This window comes from Carcharodon carcharias, chromosome 11 (assembly GCF_017639515.1).
Source record: "Carcharodon carcharias isolate sCarCar2 chromosome 11, sCarCar2.pri, whole genome shotgun sequence".
NCBI lineage: Eukaryota > Metazoa > Chordata > Chondrichthyes > Lamniformes > Lamnidae > Carcharodon > Carcharodon carcharias.
The window spans coordinates 61,724,098-61,741,163 of NC_054477.1; the positions used below are offsets into that span (position 1 = coordinate 61,724,098).

A 17,066-nucleotide genomic window follows, 5' to 3' on the forward strand; every position below is an offset into this window, starting at 1 on the left:
AATACTCAACCAATGAGGGCTAATTTCAGTGAGCTGAAAGGGGATCTGGCCCAGGTGGATTGGAATCAAAGATTGGCAGTTAAAACAGTAAATTAACAGTGGGAGATCATCAGAGAGAAGATGGTTTGGATACAGAATGGACACATTCTCACTAGAAGGAAAGGAAGGACATTCAAAGATACAGCTAGGATAACTCAAAACATTAAAATGAGACAGAAAAGGAAGCTTATGATAAATTTGACTAATTGGATAGCTATTTGACAAGTGGCACAGGCACAGTGGACTGAATGACCTCTTTCAGTGTTATATCATTCTATGATTTAAATCTTTGGTATTTTGACTTTTTTTTCCCCTAAGGTGGTAACTGGAGAAATAGTACATTTTGGTTCTGAAATAAGTCTGAAACAATTCATTGGGATTAAATTTATATCTAAAGTTGTGTTTATAATTTAGTACATTTGTATTTTATCTGTTCTAAAATTTGTTTAATTTAGGTAAATCCAAAAGGAGTGAAGACGGTGATCATGGACAGTGCAGTCAAGAAGACTTGGAAATAATAGAAAATAGTGCAAGTTCGGCATTCCCTGACGTATTTAACACCTATCAAACAGAGGAATTGGGTGAGTTGTAGTTTTGTTTACTAATTTATAAAATCAAATAAATGTTTGTGGATTTGTATCAAAAATTCTTAACTAAATGCATTACCTTCAATGTATATTTGCATAATTTTACTCACGAAAGAGTGTAACATTTAAACTATTTGTAATACATTTGTAGTATGTTTACAAATCATGTAATTTTGTTTATTTTTTTCCTTTGCTTTCCTAGTGTCCTTACCTTCAATGGCCTCTGAGAAAGTGTCAAGCGGCTATAAGAAGAAAAGCAAAGCTGATGGGACAATGCATAAAAATAAAATGTCATCAGAATCAAATTCTACTACAAAATGCACAAAAAAGGAAAATCAAATTTTTTCAACCTTCAACACAACTGATGTAAACAGACCCATGCTTTCAATGGATAGTCGGACGACCAGCAGCCATGCATCCAAATGTAGCTGTTGGACCCATGGAGAAGCCAGTTCTGTATCTGACCTTCCTTCATCTGTTGCTGCTATTCACACAACTACTTCAGCAATGTCAGAGTGTCAAGAAGCTGGGAACATTGCTGAAATGGAGATTGAAGCCCAGTCATCATCTATTTATCATGAAAAGGCAGAACTGTCTCCACTTACACAACAAGAGCTCAGTGAGGACCCTATGGGCATTGAAGAGTTAACTAATCACAACGGGAAAGCAGAATCAGTATCCAAATTGACATGTCAAAATGGCCTTGCTGCAGAAGCTAATAAGTCTTCACTTTATACTAATAAGTCAAAAGCAGTTATAAGTCAGCATAAAGTTGAACAGCCAGCAACACAAACTGTGTGTGTTACAAGGACAAGTGATAAAGCTGCAACTGTAGTTTGTACTATACCACCTTCAGCTTGTTCTGAAGCATCAGTTCAGTCAACTTTTGTAGTGCAGAAAAGTTCTGTATGTGAGCCTGCTTCTCTGGATGAAAGAAAGCCCTTATCAGTTAACTCTGATAACTCCTCAGTAACTATAGTGCCAGATCAGGAAAATGCCAAGCGCACGCTTGAAATTTCTAAAAGCCCTTCTTTAACCAATGTCCTTGTTTGTACTGTACCTGAAGCATCAAATAGTTCCACTGTAAGCTCTAGTTCAGTAAACTCCCTTAAACCTGGTGCGATTAAAACGTGCACTGTTTCTTCTGAAGTGGAGTTGCCTGATCCAGCAGAGCCAGTTTCTTCCTCTGCTTCTTCTTCTAAATCGAGCTCTGAGGTTAAGGGTATATCCCTTCAACAGAGTTTTGTTACTCCAGGCCTGACTGCTGCAGCTGAAAGTGTTTCAACTAACATGGCGTCTAAGTCACACCTCACCTCCACTTCTGCAAAGACTGATGTTATTTCCACCTCTAAAATGTCAAATGCTGAACCTTCCAGCACAATGGAGGTAGATCCCACAAATATTGTAACTCTCAAGATAATAATTAGTGATGATCCCAAACAGTCTTCATCAGATCCAGAATTAAGTAATGCTGTATCTAGTATTACAAATGAAAATGTACCAACAATTATATTGTCCTCTCCAGGTGGTACACCCTTAAAAGGCAAAGGATTGAGCCAACCTTTGTCAAGTAGCAATAATGTTGCTGTTACTGAAACCAATCCTAGTTGCAATGAGTGTGTAAGTACTGAAGAAACAGAAAGTACTACAAATAGTTCGGGGTTGGCGGAGGAGCCTGAAAGCAGTGAGCAGAATGTTGCAGCAACTGAAGTTGAAGCTATGCCTGCACAAAGCATTACCTCAAGTAATGTGACCATTAATATACCACAGACTGATGGTACTCTGTTGTCACAAAATCCAGTTAGCCTATCAAAAGACACTGGGCTTATTCAACTATTGCCTGCCACTACCACGTTTGGGCAATCCAACAGTGTCCTGATAGCAACTTGTGTGCAAGATTCTGCAGGGCAATCTTTGAGGAAGGGAGAGGAACCAAATAATGGGAACACATTTATTTTGGACCACCAAGGAAATTCTACAAATGTCTTAATGCTACCAAGCAGCTCTGCTTCCACCACTATATCGACATCAGTTCCTCAAGCTTTATCAACCCCTCCAAGGTCGAGCACAGTTTTTACCATGGGACAGCCTGTATCTTCAAGTTTTTCACAAGGTGCAGGTGATAAGGCTGTACTCAAATTGCAAATTTTTGACGTTTGTAATACTGTCAACAAATTTTCCAACTTCATGCATGATTGTTATTGTGATATTGCCAGCATTTTTTTTTCCATTAGTGTATTGTACTACCCAGCTTTATGAATTAATACAATATTGGGCACATATTTGTTGAGTAGCTGGTGTCATAAGCAGCTGATGCAAAGGCAAGCGACGGAATACTAGTATAACTAGCAGAGCAAATGGAGACCGTTACATGGGCCAGGATTTTCCCTCGGCAATTTGAGGGCGGGGGCTGCTCGCCGAGGGGAAAATGACGCGGGATGATGTCGGTAGGAGTCCCTGACGTCATCCCGGTCCCTTTAAATTTTTAGGAAGGCAAGCGGACAGCGAAATCAGCTGTCTGCCCGCCAACCTGTCAGTGGCCAATTGAGGCCATTGACAGGCTAATTAAGATAATTAAAGACCTGCCCGTCCAAGCTTAAGGCTGGCGGGCAGGCCAGGAGCCTCAGTGGGCTCCAGATTATTCAAAAAACTTCATCCGCTGGAGGGATGAAGTTTCATGTCCATTTTTAAAAAATGTAATAAATTTTGTGTTTATTATTAACATGTCCCATCTCGTGTGATGTTGTCACATGAGAGGGACATGTTAATTTTTATATTTTTCTATTTTTAGACTTTACTTACCTCTCACGAATCTCCCTGAGACAGGACTTTGCCTCAGGGAGCAGTGCACATGTGCACGAAAGAGGGCATTTTGACAAATGGGGATTCCCTCCACCCCCCTGCACAGGAAGCACATAGCACTTCCTGTCGGGCAGGCCTTAATTGGCCTGCCCACTCAATGGCGGCAGGCCCCGTTTTGGTGGCGGGGGCTGGCTGTCCGCACGCCATCCAAGGGCAAAATTCTGCCTATGAAGTTTCTTTCCTCTCTTGATTGTCTTTGCAAGTGATTACAGCAATACTCAAAACTGCTGCTCTGGCAGTTAACTCGATACAGAACAGAGACGAGCTGAATTTCAGCTAATACGTTACAGAAAAGAGATTGAACCTGTGGTTTTCTTGTCTGTGTGGCTGACTGCCACTCTCTAGGTTTACTCAAGGTGCCGTGTTTATACAAGAGAAATGCCAATTGAAAATACATATTTATTCCCTTCCCTCACTATTTCTTATGATAGAGAACAGCCACATGAGCAGCCGTATCTCCTATCTCCAGTGAGGGGCAACAGAGTAACCCGAGATGACATTCATGTTTTTCCGTCCCACTTCCAAATTGAATGGTATCTGGCCACTACCCCTAGTGACTCATTATATGACGGCAATGGGGGGGTAGGTGGGAATGTAGAGTTGAGGTTACAATCAGATCAGCCATGATCTTATTGAATGGTGGCACCAGCTCGAGGGGCTGAGTGGCCTACTCCTCCTAATTTGTATGTATATTCGTAACCTTTTGCTTGGGGTTTTCTAACTTATCCTGTTACTGAAAGTTAAATGTGTTACATTTTTCAGGGTCAACTTTTATTATTACATCCCCTGTCCAGCCAGTGCTGCAAGGAATGATGGGAATGATTCCTGTTTCAATAATGGGTCCGAATAATGGAACTTCATTCACAGTGTCGCCCCAACAGGTCAGTTCATAAGAATCCTGTATGTGTCTGCATTGGAGTACATAATCTGTGACTTTGAGTTGCTGCATTTGTTGTGGATAATTGTACATTGATTTGGGACTTTGAGAATTTGATTGATTCTGTTGTATGTGAAACAGAATCAGAGAAATTAGTGCAGGGAGAGGCTGTTTGGCGCACTGTACCATTCCATTTTAAACAATGTCATAAACTCTGCCTCAAGAGCTACTTGTGGTAAAGCATTCTTATTTTTTATTCTTTCACAGGATGTGGGCATCACTGGCTAGGCCAGCATTTATTGCTCATCCCTAATTGTCCTTAAGAAGCTGGTGATGAGCTACCATCTTAAAGCGTGGTAATCTATGTAATGTAGGTATGTCTAGAGTGCTGTTAGGGAGTTTCACATTTTGACCCAGCGACAGTGAAGGAAGGGCGATATAATTCCAAGTCAGGATGTTGTGTGACTTGGAGGGGAACTTGCATGTGGTGGTGTTCCCATGCATCTGCTGCCCTTGTCCTTCTAGCTGATAGGGGTCGTAGGTTTGGAAAGTGTTATTAAAGGAGCCTTGGTGAGTTGCTACAGTGCATCTTGTATATGGTATACAATGCTGCCATTATGCATCGATGGCAGAGGGAGTAAATATTTCAGGTGGTGGATGGGTTGTAGAGGAAGCTACAGACAGGGAGGGGCAAGGCCATGAAGGGATTTAGACTCAGGGATGCGAACTGGTGGATTGGGAGCTAATCTAGGTCCTTCAGTACGAGAGTGATGGATTTTGGTGTAAGTTAGGATCTGGGCATTCTTTAATAGTTGATGCACAGAATGTTTAGATTCCTTGCTCCACTGTTGCTATTCATTCAAATAATGAGAGGTTCTGCTGATCATACTTGAACTGGAAAGCAATTATTCGTTATTAAATACTTGGATTCTCATTTGCAATTTGCTGTTGTGTGTTGCTGACCTAAGCCATGTTATGAAGTGACACCTTGCAGACAAAGAGAGGGGTAAAGTACAAGCTATCCCCCAGGTCTGGTGTGCATTTCTTTGGAGCCTATCATGTGAAGTGGCATTGGTGGAAGTTCAGTAGCAAGTTTGCGATTCACCTCTAGGACAGGATGGCTGCACGGTACACCAGACCATTACATAAGGGATAGGAATAACTTTTTCTGCCAGACTGAAGGTGGAATGCATAAATGTCAGTCGTCACTTGCAGAACTTGTTGTACAATTTTCTATTTATTTCGACCAGGTTCTCCGTATGCCAGTATCATCATCACTTGGCAAAAAGTGTAACAGATTCAGCAAACTTCCCATTTCAAGGAAACCACCGCAATTAGCTGTTCAGCCAAGCACCTTAAATGCAGGTTAGCATGTACGGAAAGAAATGGCTATGAATTATATTCACCGCAAAAAAATTCATTTGACAATGTACCTAGCTATTTAAATGTCACACTTTCTTTCCTGCTTGTTACTTTGCATGAGCAAATAATTAAATGGTATTCTAACAGTTAACTGCTTTTACAATTTATAAAACATCTGCGTATCCTGGAACACTTATTTGTAATTCTCACCATTGTGGTGGCTGAAAGCAGACTCTTGTAATTTAGTACCACAATAGAGCTTTATATGGTTTGGTGATGGGCACCTTCATTCTTCATATTAATTGTTCCTTTTTTTTTGGAGAGATGTAATTGTGGAAAAAAAAGTAAGTTGGTGTTTTGCTTTCTCATTTTTGTTTAAGTAGTTACCCTGGATTACACTAAATTGATGAAATGAATTACTATTATTGTCTTGTATTCTAGGACCGTCATCTGTTATTGGCACTTTCATTTCAATAGATCCATCAATCACACAAAGTAATTCTCGGCCTCTCAGGTAATACACCAGAATGACTGATATGTCATTCTGTATGCTGTTAAAGTTATTGTTTAGAAATGATGCTTGGGCAGGTGGACTTGAACAGTTCAAAATATTGACTTCACCTAGGCTTCAGATCTTTGTGGCAAGAGACCAAAATCTAATGCCTGCATAGTTTAATCTCATGGCTGGATTGAGATGTAGCACTGCTATGAGTTCATCTGTTTTTAGGAGAAAGAATGGGAAGCAGTGCTTTTATTTCCCTTTCGGGCTGGCAGATCTTAAACATTGATTTACAGGAAATGTATGGCACAGAAGGAGGCCACTTGGTCCATTGTGTCTATGCTAGTTGAAAAATAGGCATCCAACGTAATCTCACTTTCCTGCTCTTTGTCCTTACCCCTATAGGTTACAGCACTTCAAGTTTATACTTAGGTTTTTTGTTCTAAATATGACAAGAGTCTCTGCCTCTATCACCTTTTCAGGCAGTGTGTTGAAGACCGTCACCACTCATGGGTGAAAAGAGTTCTCCACAACTCCCCTCTAATCTTTCTGTCGTTACTCTAAATCTCTTTGCTAAGGGAAATAGGACCTATCTAGGTCCCTCAATTTTGTATACCTGAATTAAATCTACTCTCAGCTTCCTCTGTTCCTAAGAAAACAGCCCCAGCCTATGGAATCTTTCTTTATAGTTAAAATTCTCAAATCCTGGCAACACGCTTGTAAATCTCTTCTGTCCCCATTCCAGTGGTGTAATGTGGTGACCAGAACTGTACACAGTACTCTAGCTATCTTGTATACCTTGTTAGCCACTTTTATCTACCTCTCCTTTTGGAATCTTTGGGAATTTGTAGACATACACCCTAAGGTCTCTCTGTTCCTCTGGCCTTTTCAGTATCTTACCATTTATTGTGTTTTCTCTTGCCTTGTTTGCCATCCCCAAATGCATTGCTGCACATTTCTCCAGATTGAATTCCATTTGCCACTTTTTGTACACCTGACTAGTCCATTGATATTTTCCTGCAGCCTAGTTTTCTTCATTATCAACCACACTACTAATTTTTGTATCATCTGCAAACTTCTTAGTTATGTTCCTCTACATTTAGGTCTAAATCATTGATCGTATATCATGAAAAGCAATGGTCCTAATACCAAGCTCTGCAGAAACCACTGGAAATGGCCTGCCAGGCATTAGAACTATTTCTCTTTGCTTCCTACCACTGAACCAATTTTGAATTCAACTTGCCCTTAAAATCTTACTTTTCTGATGAGCCTGCCATGTGGTACCTTGCTAAAATCCATGTGGACTATATTAAATGCACTAGCCTTATCGATCCTCCTTGTTAACCTCCTCAACAAATTCAGCCAAGTCAGTCAGACACAGCCTTCCCTTAAATCAGTGCTGATTGCCCTTGATTAATCCGTGTTTATCTGAATTACGATTTATACTGGCCTTCAGATTTTTTCTAATAATTTGCACCCTCCCCACCCCTCTTCTCCATTTTGAAACAACAGTACAATGTTAGCAGTCCTCCAACATCACAATTGTAGTTAGCGGACTGGAAAATGATAGTCAGAACCTCCACTACTTATTTCCTTGTTTCTCTTAGCAGCCTGGGGTGCATTTCATCTGGATGTGGTGATTTATCCATTTTCAAAGGTGGTAAACCCTGAAATATTTCCTTTCGTTATGTTTACACCATCCAGACTTAACATCAATTCTGCATCATCCCCTCTTTTTGTGAAAGTGTACAATAAGAAAGCCTTCATATATAAGTTAATTTTTGTTCTCTAATCAGTTCTACTTTTTTCCTTAGTTAACCTCTTGCTCTTTATGTACTTGTAAAATATTTTTGGGTTTACCTTGATTTTACTTGCCAGTGTTTTTTCATGCCCTCTCTTTGCTTTTCTGATTTCCTTTTTAATTTTATCCTCGTGCTTTCTGCACTACTCTTGGCTTTCTGCACTACTGAGCTCCCAGTATTTGACATAACCTTCCTTTTTTTTTGCCTTATCCTACTCTGCATGCTCTTTTACTTCCAGTGCCATTTCAATTTGAGAGACCCACCTTATTTCTGGAAACATATTTGTTTTGCACCTCTATCTCCTTGAATACCTCCCACTACTCTGACCCTGTTTCCAGTTCACTTTTGCCAGATCACATTTCAACTTGATAAAATTAGCCTTTCCCCAAATTAAAACTTTTACTCTGAAGAAAAGTCATATGGACTCAAAATGTTAATTCTGTTTCTGTCTCCGCAAACGCTGCCAGACCTGATGAGTTTTCCAGCATTTTCAGTTTTTATTTCAGATTTCCAGCATCCGTAGTATTTAGCTTTTATATTAAAACTTTTACTCTTGGTCTATCACACTAAATCTAGCTGAATTATTTCTCACTACCACCAAAATTCTCCCAGATAATATCCATTCCACCTGTCCAGTTTGTTTCCTGAAACTAAATCCAGAATTGCTCCTTCCTTTGTAGTTTGCTGACATTTGCCATTTTAATCTCGCATCTGCATTTACCGTGCATTTTTTTCTCTCCCACCCCCAACATCCTCCACCACCCCACCAAATTTTTTTTCCTCACTTTGTGAGGGATTCTCTGTAGCTCTTCACTGTACACTAATTGCTCATTCTTTTGGCCTTTTACTTCTTCACATTTACCTCTCGGATCTTTTATGTCATGTGTTTTTTTAAAATTCATTTATGGGATGTTGTCTTCGCTGGCTGGGCCAGCATTTATTGTCCATCCCTAGTAGCGCTTGGGAAGGTGATGATGAGCTGCCTCCTTGAACCGCTGCAGTCCAAGAAGGCGGCTCACCACCAGCCTCTCAAGGGCAACTAGGGATGTTGAGGGCCTGCAAGCTCTTCACTCTGTTTATTCACTCTCTGATTGCCATGTCTGTTGATTTTTCTCCCTTATCCCCCTCCATTTCTTCCACCTGTACCATATCTGTTTTGTTTTTGTTCTCCTACTCATTTAAGTTTACAAACCCAAAATATTAATTACTAGCCTTTTTTTTACAGATGCTAACTGACCTGCTGTGTATTTCCTGCAATTCCCATTTTTATTTCAGATTTGTAGTTTCTGAGCTTTTAGTTATAAGGCCTGATCTCTCATAGGTTGCTGAAGCAAATTTGATTTATATATTCCTCTAGCACTGTAGGTGGTATTCTTATAAAATATTAAGCAGACATTTGAACTCATGAGTTGAAACTTTCACTTTGATGTCAGTCTATCCTATCCAACTCATGATTGTTTGTTTAATGGCCTTTGAGTATAAACTGTGCCCAAAACGATGGCCTGAAAAACTCCTCTTTCGGATGACTATAGTCAATCTGTGTGAAGTGAATTTCTATGCCTCAGTCAGTTCCTAATAGAAATGGGTCTACAAAACTAAATTTGGCAGTAAATTGGCAAACTTTGTTTGAGGACTTATAATGAACTGGTGTGGGAAATTGAAAAAGATGCCACACTGATTCGTTGTAGAGTATGTTTTGAGATTGGGGCTAAGCTGTGTTATTACAAAGGCAGTTTTACTCTGCACCTAACTGCTGAACTTGATATACTTCACCTGAATGCCTAACGTAAAATTTGTCATTCCTCAGTGTTAACCATCCTTACTTTGAGCACAAAAACTTCTCATTTCTTTTTGGATTCAGTCTTACTAAGGTCAGACTATTTGAGCTTTTGAGACATAGGGGAAAAATAATGTATATTAGAATGGTTGGTTCTCTAGAATAATATTTTTGAACCCATGTTCAGTGTGACATCCTATGTGAATGTGACAACTGTAAACTGTCCCCTCATCCTCCTCCACCTGTCTACAGTTTTTGACACAGCTGACCACACCGTCCTCTTCCAGTTCCTCTCCAGTGTCCAGATGGGTGGGGACTGCTCTCACCTGGCTTCATTCTAATCTAACTAACCATAGCCAAAGTATCACTGATTATCTCCTCTTGGCCCCATCCTGTTTCTCATCTATGTGCTGCCCCTTGGTGAGATTATTAGGATTGAACTATCACCATATAATTGTCAAGTACAGCATATGCCCACTTTTCCAGTTTCTCTTTGCAGTTTACCTCTGCCTGATCTGCCCTTAGCTGCTTAGCAGCTGGTGTGGGATTCAAGGAAATTGATTCTTCCTCAAATTTAAAAGAAAATCTATTCTTTCCCAAAACATCTGGGAAGAAAGCAAGTGCAAATAAAGTGCTTCCTTGTGTGAAGCATAGAAAATAATTTCTGAAATAGAAAATGCTGGAAAAACTCAGCAGGTCTGACAAGATTTGCAAAGAGATAAACAGAGGTAACGTTTTGAGCCCGTACGACCTCTTTAAAGCTAAAGAGAAGTCGAAATGTGATAAATTTTATACTGTTTAAGAGGGTATGGAGCATGATAGAAGATCAGGGAAATAATTTCTGCCTTCTGTGATTTATGTTCTTTGATAAAAGCTGCAACATATAATACAAAATTTGAATTATTTTCTAGGGGTGAAAATTCAGACCCGAATATTCCTGTAGACCAATTAGGAAAATCAAGAGAGTACCCAGTGGAGATACCTAATGCATCAAGCTCAAAATTGAGATCTCAGCGCCATAGACGAGTACTTTGCTTTGATAATGCAGCTGCCACAGAATCAGACCAACCCAAAATGGAGTCTAACACCAGTCAAGAGAAAAAAGAAAACTGTACAGATAACATAAATCAATCTGACAGACTTTTTAGTTCCCAGCACAAGGAGAGGTCTGAGAGGACAGATACAAGGGTTAATAAAGGGAGGGAAATACAGGGGAAATCAGAGAAAAATAAAAATTTATCTTCTGGCCCATCTTATGATTCATTCCACAAAACAACAGCTAATAAGGAAAATGAGGCAAGTAGGGATCAGGTTAGACAGAGAGGTAGAGAAACTTCTGATCTTTCAAATATTCAAATGCAAAAAAAAAGCTCTCAAAGTGAGAGACCTAATTCTCAAACTACCATCGCAGACAAGGATGGTATAAATAAAATTCCTGAATCTCAGCAAGAGTGCAAAAAGGGAACCACTGCTCTTGCATCCTCTCAAGAAACTGCTTCGAAAAGGAATCCAGATAAAAGTGATAGTTTTAGCCTGACCAGCACACTGACTAAACAGGCGGCTGAGATGCTGCAGGATATGCAGAGGCAAAGCCCTGCCCCAAAACAAACTAGTAATGCTGACCTAGCTGTGCCCAGGACACCAGGCTGTAACGTACACGAAGGACCGGATGATTGCTCAGATTTTCAACGGACTCCACGCAACAAAGGTTTTGGAGATGAGAAGGCATCACCAAGGGTAATGGTACCTCCAACAACACCAGACATACCAGCATGCAGCCCAGCAAGTGAAACAGGAAGTGAAAACAGTGTTAGTATGGCTGCACATACGCTAATGATTCTCTCGAGGGCTGCAATTGCAAGGACTACTGGTACCACACCTCTGAAAGATAGCACCTGTCAAATCAAGTCTCCACTTAGCCAGACAAAAAAAAGAAAACTAGAAGAACGAGAGGAAGAATATAGACAGCAGTCTTTATCCAGCAGGGCAGATCTTCAAAATTCCAACTCGCCTGGAAAGAAGAAACGGTCAAAATCACATGTAAGTAGCTCAGTCTTAGGATTTTGTTACGTGGTAATCTAATAATAGATGTTCGGCAAAACACAGCCAGTCTGGTCAAAGATAAAGAAAACTATCGCCACTGTTAATGCAAAGAACTAAAAAAGAGCCCAGCCAAAACTTGCATGTAGGCTGAACTGTGGAAATGAAGTGTAATGCAGATAAGTACACAGAACAGAATGAGGTACGTTTACTCAGAATGTGTTGAACCAGCTAGATGAGCAGGCGAAAGAGATCTGGGTGGTACATTTTTGCATGTTCCTGGCAGAGTAACACAATACTTAGTATAATTATGGGTTCTTGGGCTTTATGAATTGAAGCAGTGAGAAGTTATGCTAGGTCCATGTAAAACATCAGTTCAACCTAGCTAGAATATTATTTCCAATTATGGGCACTGGTCCCTGCAGTTTGAAGAGAGTTTTAAAAAATCCTCTTTTCAACCCTGAAGGGTATGAAAAAATCAAGTATTTCTGTCTGAAATCATTAGACTTTTTCTTGTTGATCATTTTGGAGTTAAAGCTAAATACTGCTAACTAATTCCTCAAACAGAGAATGTACATTACAGTTATATAAGCCAAGACAATAATATGAAGATGGTTACCTGCTTGCTGTTTCAGTTGGATCACACTTTTGAGATGACCATTGCCCTTGGAGACGGGGTGGTGGCAGGGGGGAACTCATCTCAGATTATTCAGTGTTTGGAAATGATTAATAATTAAGCCATTCTATTGAGTAACAAGAACACTGGCACTATTTATGTTACACTTGTTTAGCCCCAGTATTTATGTGGGCAGCATCATTTTGAATCCAGCAAGTATCTTGACTTCCTAACCTTAGTTATTAGAAATACAGGCCTAGAATATCCAACAAAGTTTCAGTGTAACTATACAAGAATTGAGCTGTGCAATTTTTTGCCTTCGGAAATTTTTAACCAGTTTTACACCTTGGACAAATTTCCTTGATTTGTTTGCACCATCCCCTAAGTTAAGTCTGCCTAATTGTCTCATTAACGCAGCTCTGTTCATATGCAGAAGACCAGGTAAGGTGTTTCTTGCATTTGTGCCATTTTTAAAATATTCATTCAGGGGGTGTGGGCATCACTGGCTAGTCCAGCATTTATTACCCATCCCTAGTTGTCTTAGGTGGTGGTGGTAAGCTGCCTTCTAGAACCACTGCTGTCCATGTGGTGTAGTTATCCCTACAGTGCTATTAGGAAGGGAGTTCCAGGATTTTGATCCAGCAACAGTAAAGGAATGGCAATATATTTCCAAGTCAGGATGGTGAGTGACTTGAAGGGGAACTTCCAGGTGGTGGTGTTCCCATCTATCTGCTGCCCTTGTCCTTCTAGATGGTAGTGGTGTGAGTTTGGAAGGTGCTGTCTGAGGAGCCTTGGTGAATTCCTACAGTGCATCTTGTAGATAGTGGCAGCAGTGTGTACTGTGTGTCAGTGGTGGAGGGGGTGAATGTTTGTGAACGTGGTGTCAATCAAGCAGGCTGCTTTGTCCTGGACAGGGTCGAGCTTCTTGAGTGTTGTATGAGCTGCACTCATCCAGGCAAGCTGGGAATATTCCATCACACTCCTGGTTTGTGCCTTGTTAGATGGTGGACAGGCTTTGAGTTACTCATCGCAGGATTCCTAGCCTCTGATCTGCTTTTGTAACCACAGGATATGGTTAGTCCAGTTCAGTTTCTGGTCAATGGTAACCCCCAGGATGTTGATAATGGAGGTTTCAGTGATGGTAATTCCATTGAATGTCAAGGAATTCAGAATGTTTACATTTACATGACAGACCCTTAGGTCACTATTTCAGGCGTTGTGTAACTTTTTGGAATGCATTTTCTATGTCTTTCTTATCAGCAACAGAATCTGCTGCATAAAAAATAAAAGCTTCCATAATTGCATGTTCTTAAAAGTGCTGTGCATAATGTACATTAAAGGCTTCAAACTTTAATTTTCATAACATGGATAGGATAAAGTGGTACTTAAAGAAATTCCAGGCCACAATTTTAATATCCTCTGGGATATCTTCAGAGGAATCTGGAGCCACATCTTGTCAAGTTATTACAACAAAAAATTCTGAGGTTGCCAGGGATACAAGGTTAATGCGGAGAAGAAAAGAGTTGACGTTTCAAGTCCTCACGACCCTTCAACAGAACTAGGTGAATCCAAGGAAGGGGTGAAATATAAGCTGGTTTAAGGTGTGTGTGTGAGGGGGATGGTGTGGTTGTAGGGACAAACAAGCAGTGATAGAAGCAGATCATCAAAAGATGTCACAGACAACAGAACAAAAGAACACAGATGTTAAAGTTGGTGATATCTAGACGAATGTACTAATTAAGAATGGATGGTAGGGCACTCAAGGTATAGCTCTAGTGGGGGTGGGGGGAGCATAAAAGATTTAAAAATAATGGAAATAGGTGGGAAAAGAAAAATCTATATCATTTATTGGAAAAAAACAAAAGGAAAGGGGAAGAAACAGAAAGGGGGTGGGGATGGAGGAGGGAGCTCAAGACAACTTTAGGTCTTGAGTTCCCTCCTCCATCCCCACCCCCTTTCTGTTTCTTCCCCTTTCCTTTTGTTTTTTTCCAATAAATGATATAGATTTTTCTTTTCCCACCTATTTCCATTATTTTTAAATCTTTTATGCTCCCCCCACCCCCACTAGAGCTATACCTTGAGTGCCCTACCATCCATTCTTAATTAGTACATTCGTTTGGATATCACCAACTTTAACATGTGTTCTTTTGTTCTGTTGTCTGTGACATCTTTTGATGATCTGCTTCTATCACTGCTTGTTTGTCCCTACAACCACACCACCTTAAACCAGCTTATATTTCACCCCTTCCTTGGATTCACCTAGTTCTGTTGAAGGACTCGAAACATCAACTCTTTTCTTCTCCGCCGATGCTGCCAGATCTGCTGAGTTTTTCCAGGTAATTCTGTTTTTGTTTTGGATTTCCAGCATCCGCAGTTTTTTTGTTTTTATACAAGGTTAATCCTTTGAGAACAGATATCCATTTCCAGAGTGAATAACTATTCCAGCAGTCATTCTTTTGTTAGGAGTTAGTATAGAGGAATAACCTGTTTTTGATAGACAATCATAAAGTTGTTGTAATTACTTTGAATATACTAGTTTGTATTAATATATTCATTTACTTGTTTCACGTTCGGTATATTTTTATAGTGGTTTATAGCCTGAACAAGCTGATCTATATTCTTCCACCTACAATTGGAAGTGGATTGTGTGATAGCACATAGTTCCTGTGAACTGGAGTTCATTGACAAAGGTTTTTTGACTTACGGCCTTGGTGTACTTAGGCAGGTAAAGACAACTCTGGTTCATTGTGGATCTGCTTACAGGAATGGCCAGATTTGAACCCAAGCGAATATCTAGTATGAAAATCCAAAAAGTGTAATCAAGCATATAAGCTATTCAGTCAAATATTAAAGTTTTACTGGGAAGCACAATAAAACCACAACTGTACAAAATGGGATGTGGGTACAAATTAGTAAAAGTTCAGGACAAAATAGTTTTCTGGCTGGGGCAGTTTAGTTAAAAACACAAGTCACTTTAGATGTGATTGTGGATGGATTATCTTTTCTATAGTGCTATCCATGTACAGAGTGCTTCATGGAGCTGTAGAAAACAATCACCAAACAGAAGAGGAAATTAAGTAGTGGGAGAGATGGTGAAGTGCAAAACCGCATAAAGAAAAAAGTATGAAGTGGTGAAAATTTGAGATGATGGAACAAGAGTTCCATAGGGCAGGGTGTTAGAACCGGAAGAATATGGAATAAATAAGTTGATGATGCATAGGTAGTTATGTGAACCGTAGAGGATAGCTTCAGTTTTGCTGACCAAGACCTTTTATTCATCCAGGTCTTGAGACATATAGTGGCAGTAGGATAGTATTTAACATTAACAGATATGCTGCAGCCTACGTTTGAGTGTAATCTGGTTATTTCTGTTTGGACTATAGGAGAATAATTGATAATGACTATTTCACGAAGTGTATTGAAAAGTTCTGAGAGTTATGACAAACATCAAATGATCAGTGATTTCACTTTATTTAAAATGTGGTTTTTAATTTCACAGGCCATGGGACACATTGCAGACATTTTTTGTTTCTGATTTCTTCTTGGAAAATCATAGGTAATTTATTCTAACTTCAAAATGAAATATTTTATCTTCTAGAAACACAAGAGAAAGAAACACCTGGACTCTTTTCCTGTTGAAATGGATGTAGATAAATTTTTGAGTTCACTGCAATATGATGAATGATTATGCAGAATTCGATATGGCCTTAATTTCATGAAGAACTGAAGTGTTCTTGTATCCTACTCTGTTCATCCTATATCATAACTGATTCCTGGTGTTGACATACAAAATTCTAAATAAATTACAATGCCCTCGTAACAGCACTTAGTACAGTTGTTGAAATTTACTGAGCAAGGTCACCTTTGCACGGTGTAGTCGAAGGGCAAGTCTTGTAGAAAATGACTGACAACTAGATTATGCTTTTTCTGAAACTTGGCCTGTATATTTTAAGTTGCAATTGTTATTAATATTATCAGTCAACCTGTAAATACTGTAAAGCTTTGAACTATGCTTTAATAAATTTACTTTGTGCAAGGGAGCACAATTAACTGGCAGTCTCCAGATTGTGTCTTGGGTTATTTCAATGAGGACAGAACTTAAATTTATAGTCAAATATCCTTTATCCGTGCATCCAAAAACCGAACGCTTTTTTGAACAGACCCTAATTTGAGTCAGCCTTTTGTGCAGGAAATCCGAGACCCGAGTCGACACAAACCTCACAATCCTTTTGCACAGGAAGACTGTGACCCAAGCCAACATACCTTGCCAGCCGGACCTGACCTTTAGCACAGGAAGTCTAGTTGTTTGCGCTGTTTACAGTCCAATTCCCAGCCCATTGTCTGCCCCAGCTACCAAAGTCGAAACTTCTACAAGCTCCTTTAGCCAAATTTAATTAATGCAGTCAGCATTTGGAACCATCTTTGTGAGTAGATAACATCAAGGCTATTATGTAAGTACTCATTTTTTAATCAAACCTTAATTTCAACCATCACTTGAGGCACTATCTGTTGCACAAACCTAAAATTACTTTGGTTTTGGTGGCCTGCCAATCCGTCCCACCAAGAAGTGTTTGTTTACATCAGCTGTTGCAATTGGCGTGCAGA

General features: G+C 39.7%; 1 protein-coding gene across 3 annotated transcripts in view; it reads left to right on the forward strand.

Annotated features, from left to right (window-relative positions):
• Positions 1–16,517, forward strand: part of npat (nuclear protein, ataxia-telangiectasia locus) — a 42,196-nt gene extending 25,679 nt beyond the window's left edge. For 2 of the 3 annotated variants that reach the window (XM_041198522.1, XM_041198524.1), the window contains 7 exons: positions 495–620; positions 829–2,745; positions 4,251–4,369; positions 5,616–5,730; positions 6,169–6,241; positions 10,717–11,845; positions 16,060–16,517. In XM_041198522.1, coding sequence (XP_041054456.1) covers positions 495–620; positions 829–2,745; positions 4,251–4,369; positions 5,616–5,730; positions 6,169–6,241; positions 10,717–11,845; positions 16,060–16,146 — 3,566 coding nt within the window. In that variant the 3' untranslated portion in view covers positions 16,147–16,517. The remainder of the gene's footprint in view (positions 1–494; positions 621–828; positions 2,746–4,250; positions 4,370–5,615; positions 5,731–6,168; positions 6,242–10,716; positions 11,846–16,059) is intronic. The other variant, XM_041198523.1, reaches the window with a different exon arrangement.
• Positions 16,518–17,066: the final 549 nt, after the last annotated feature.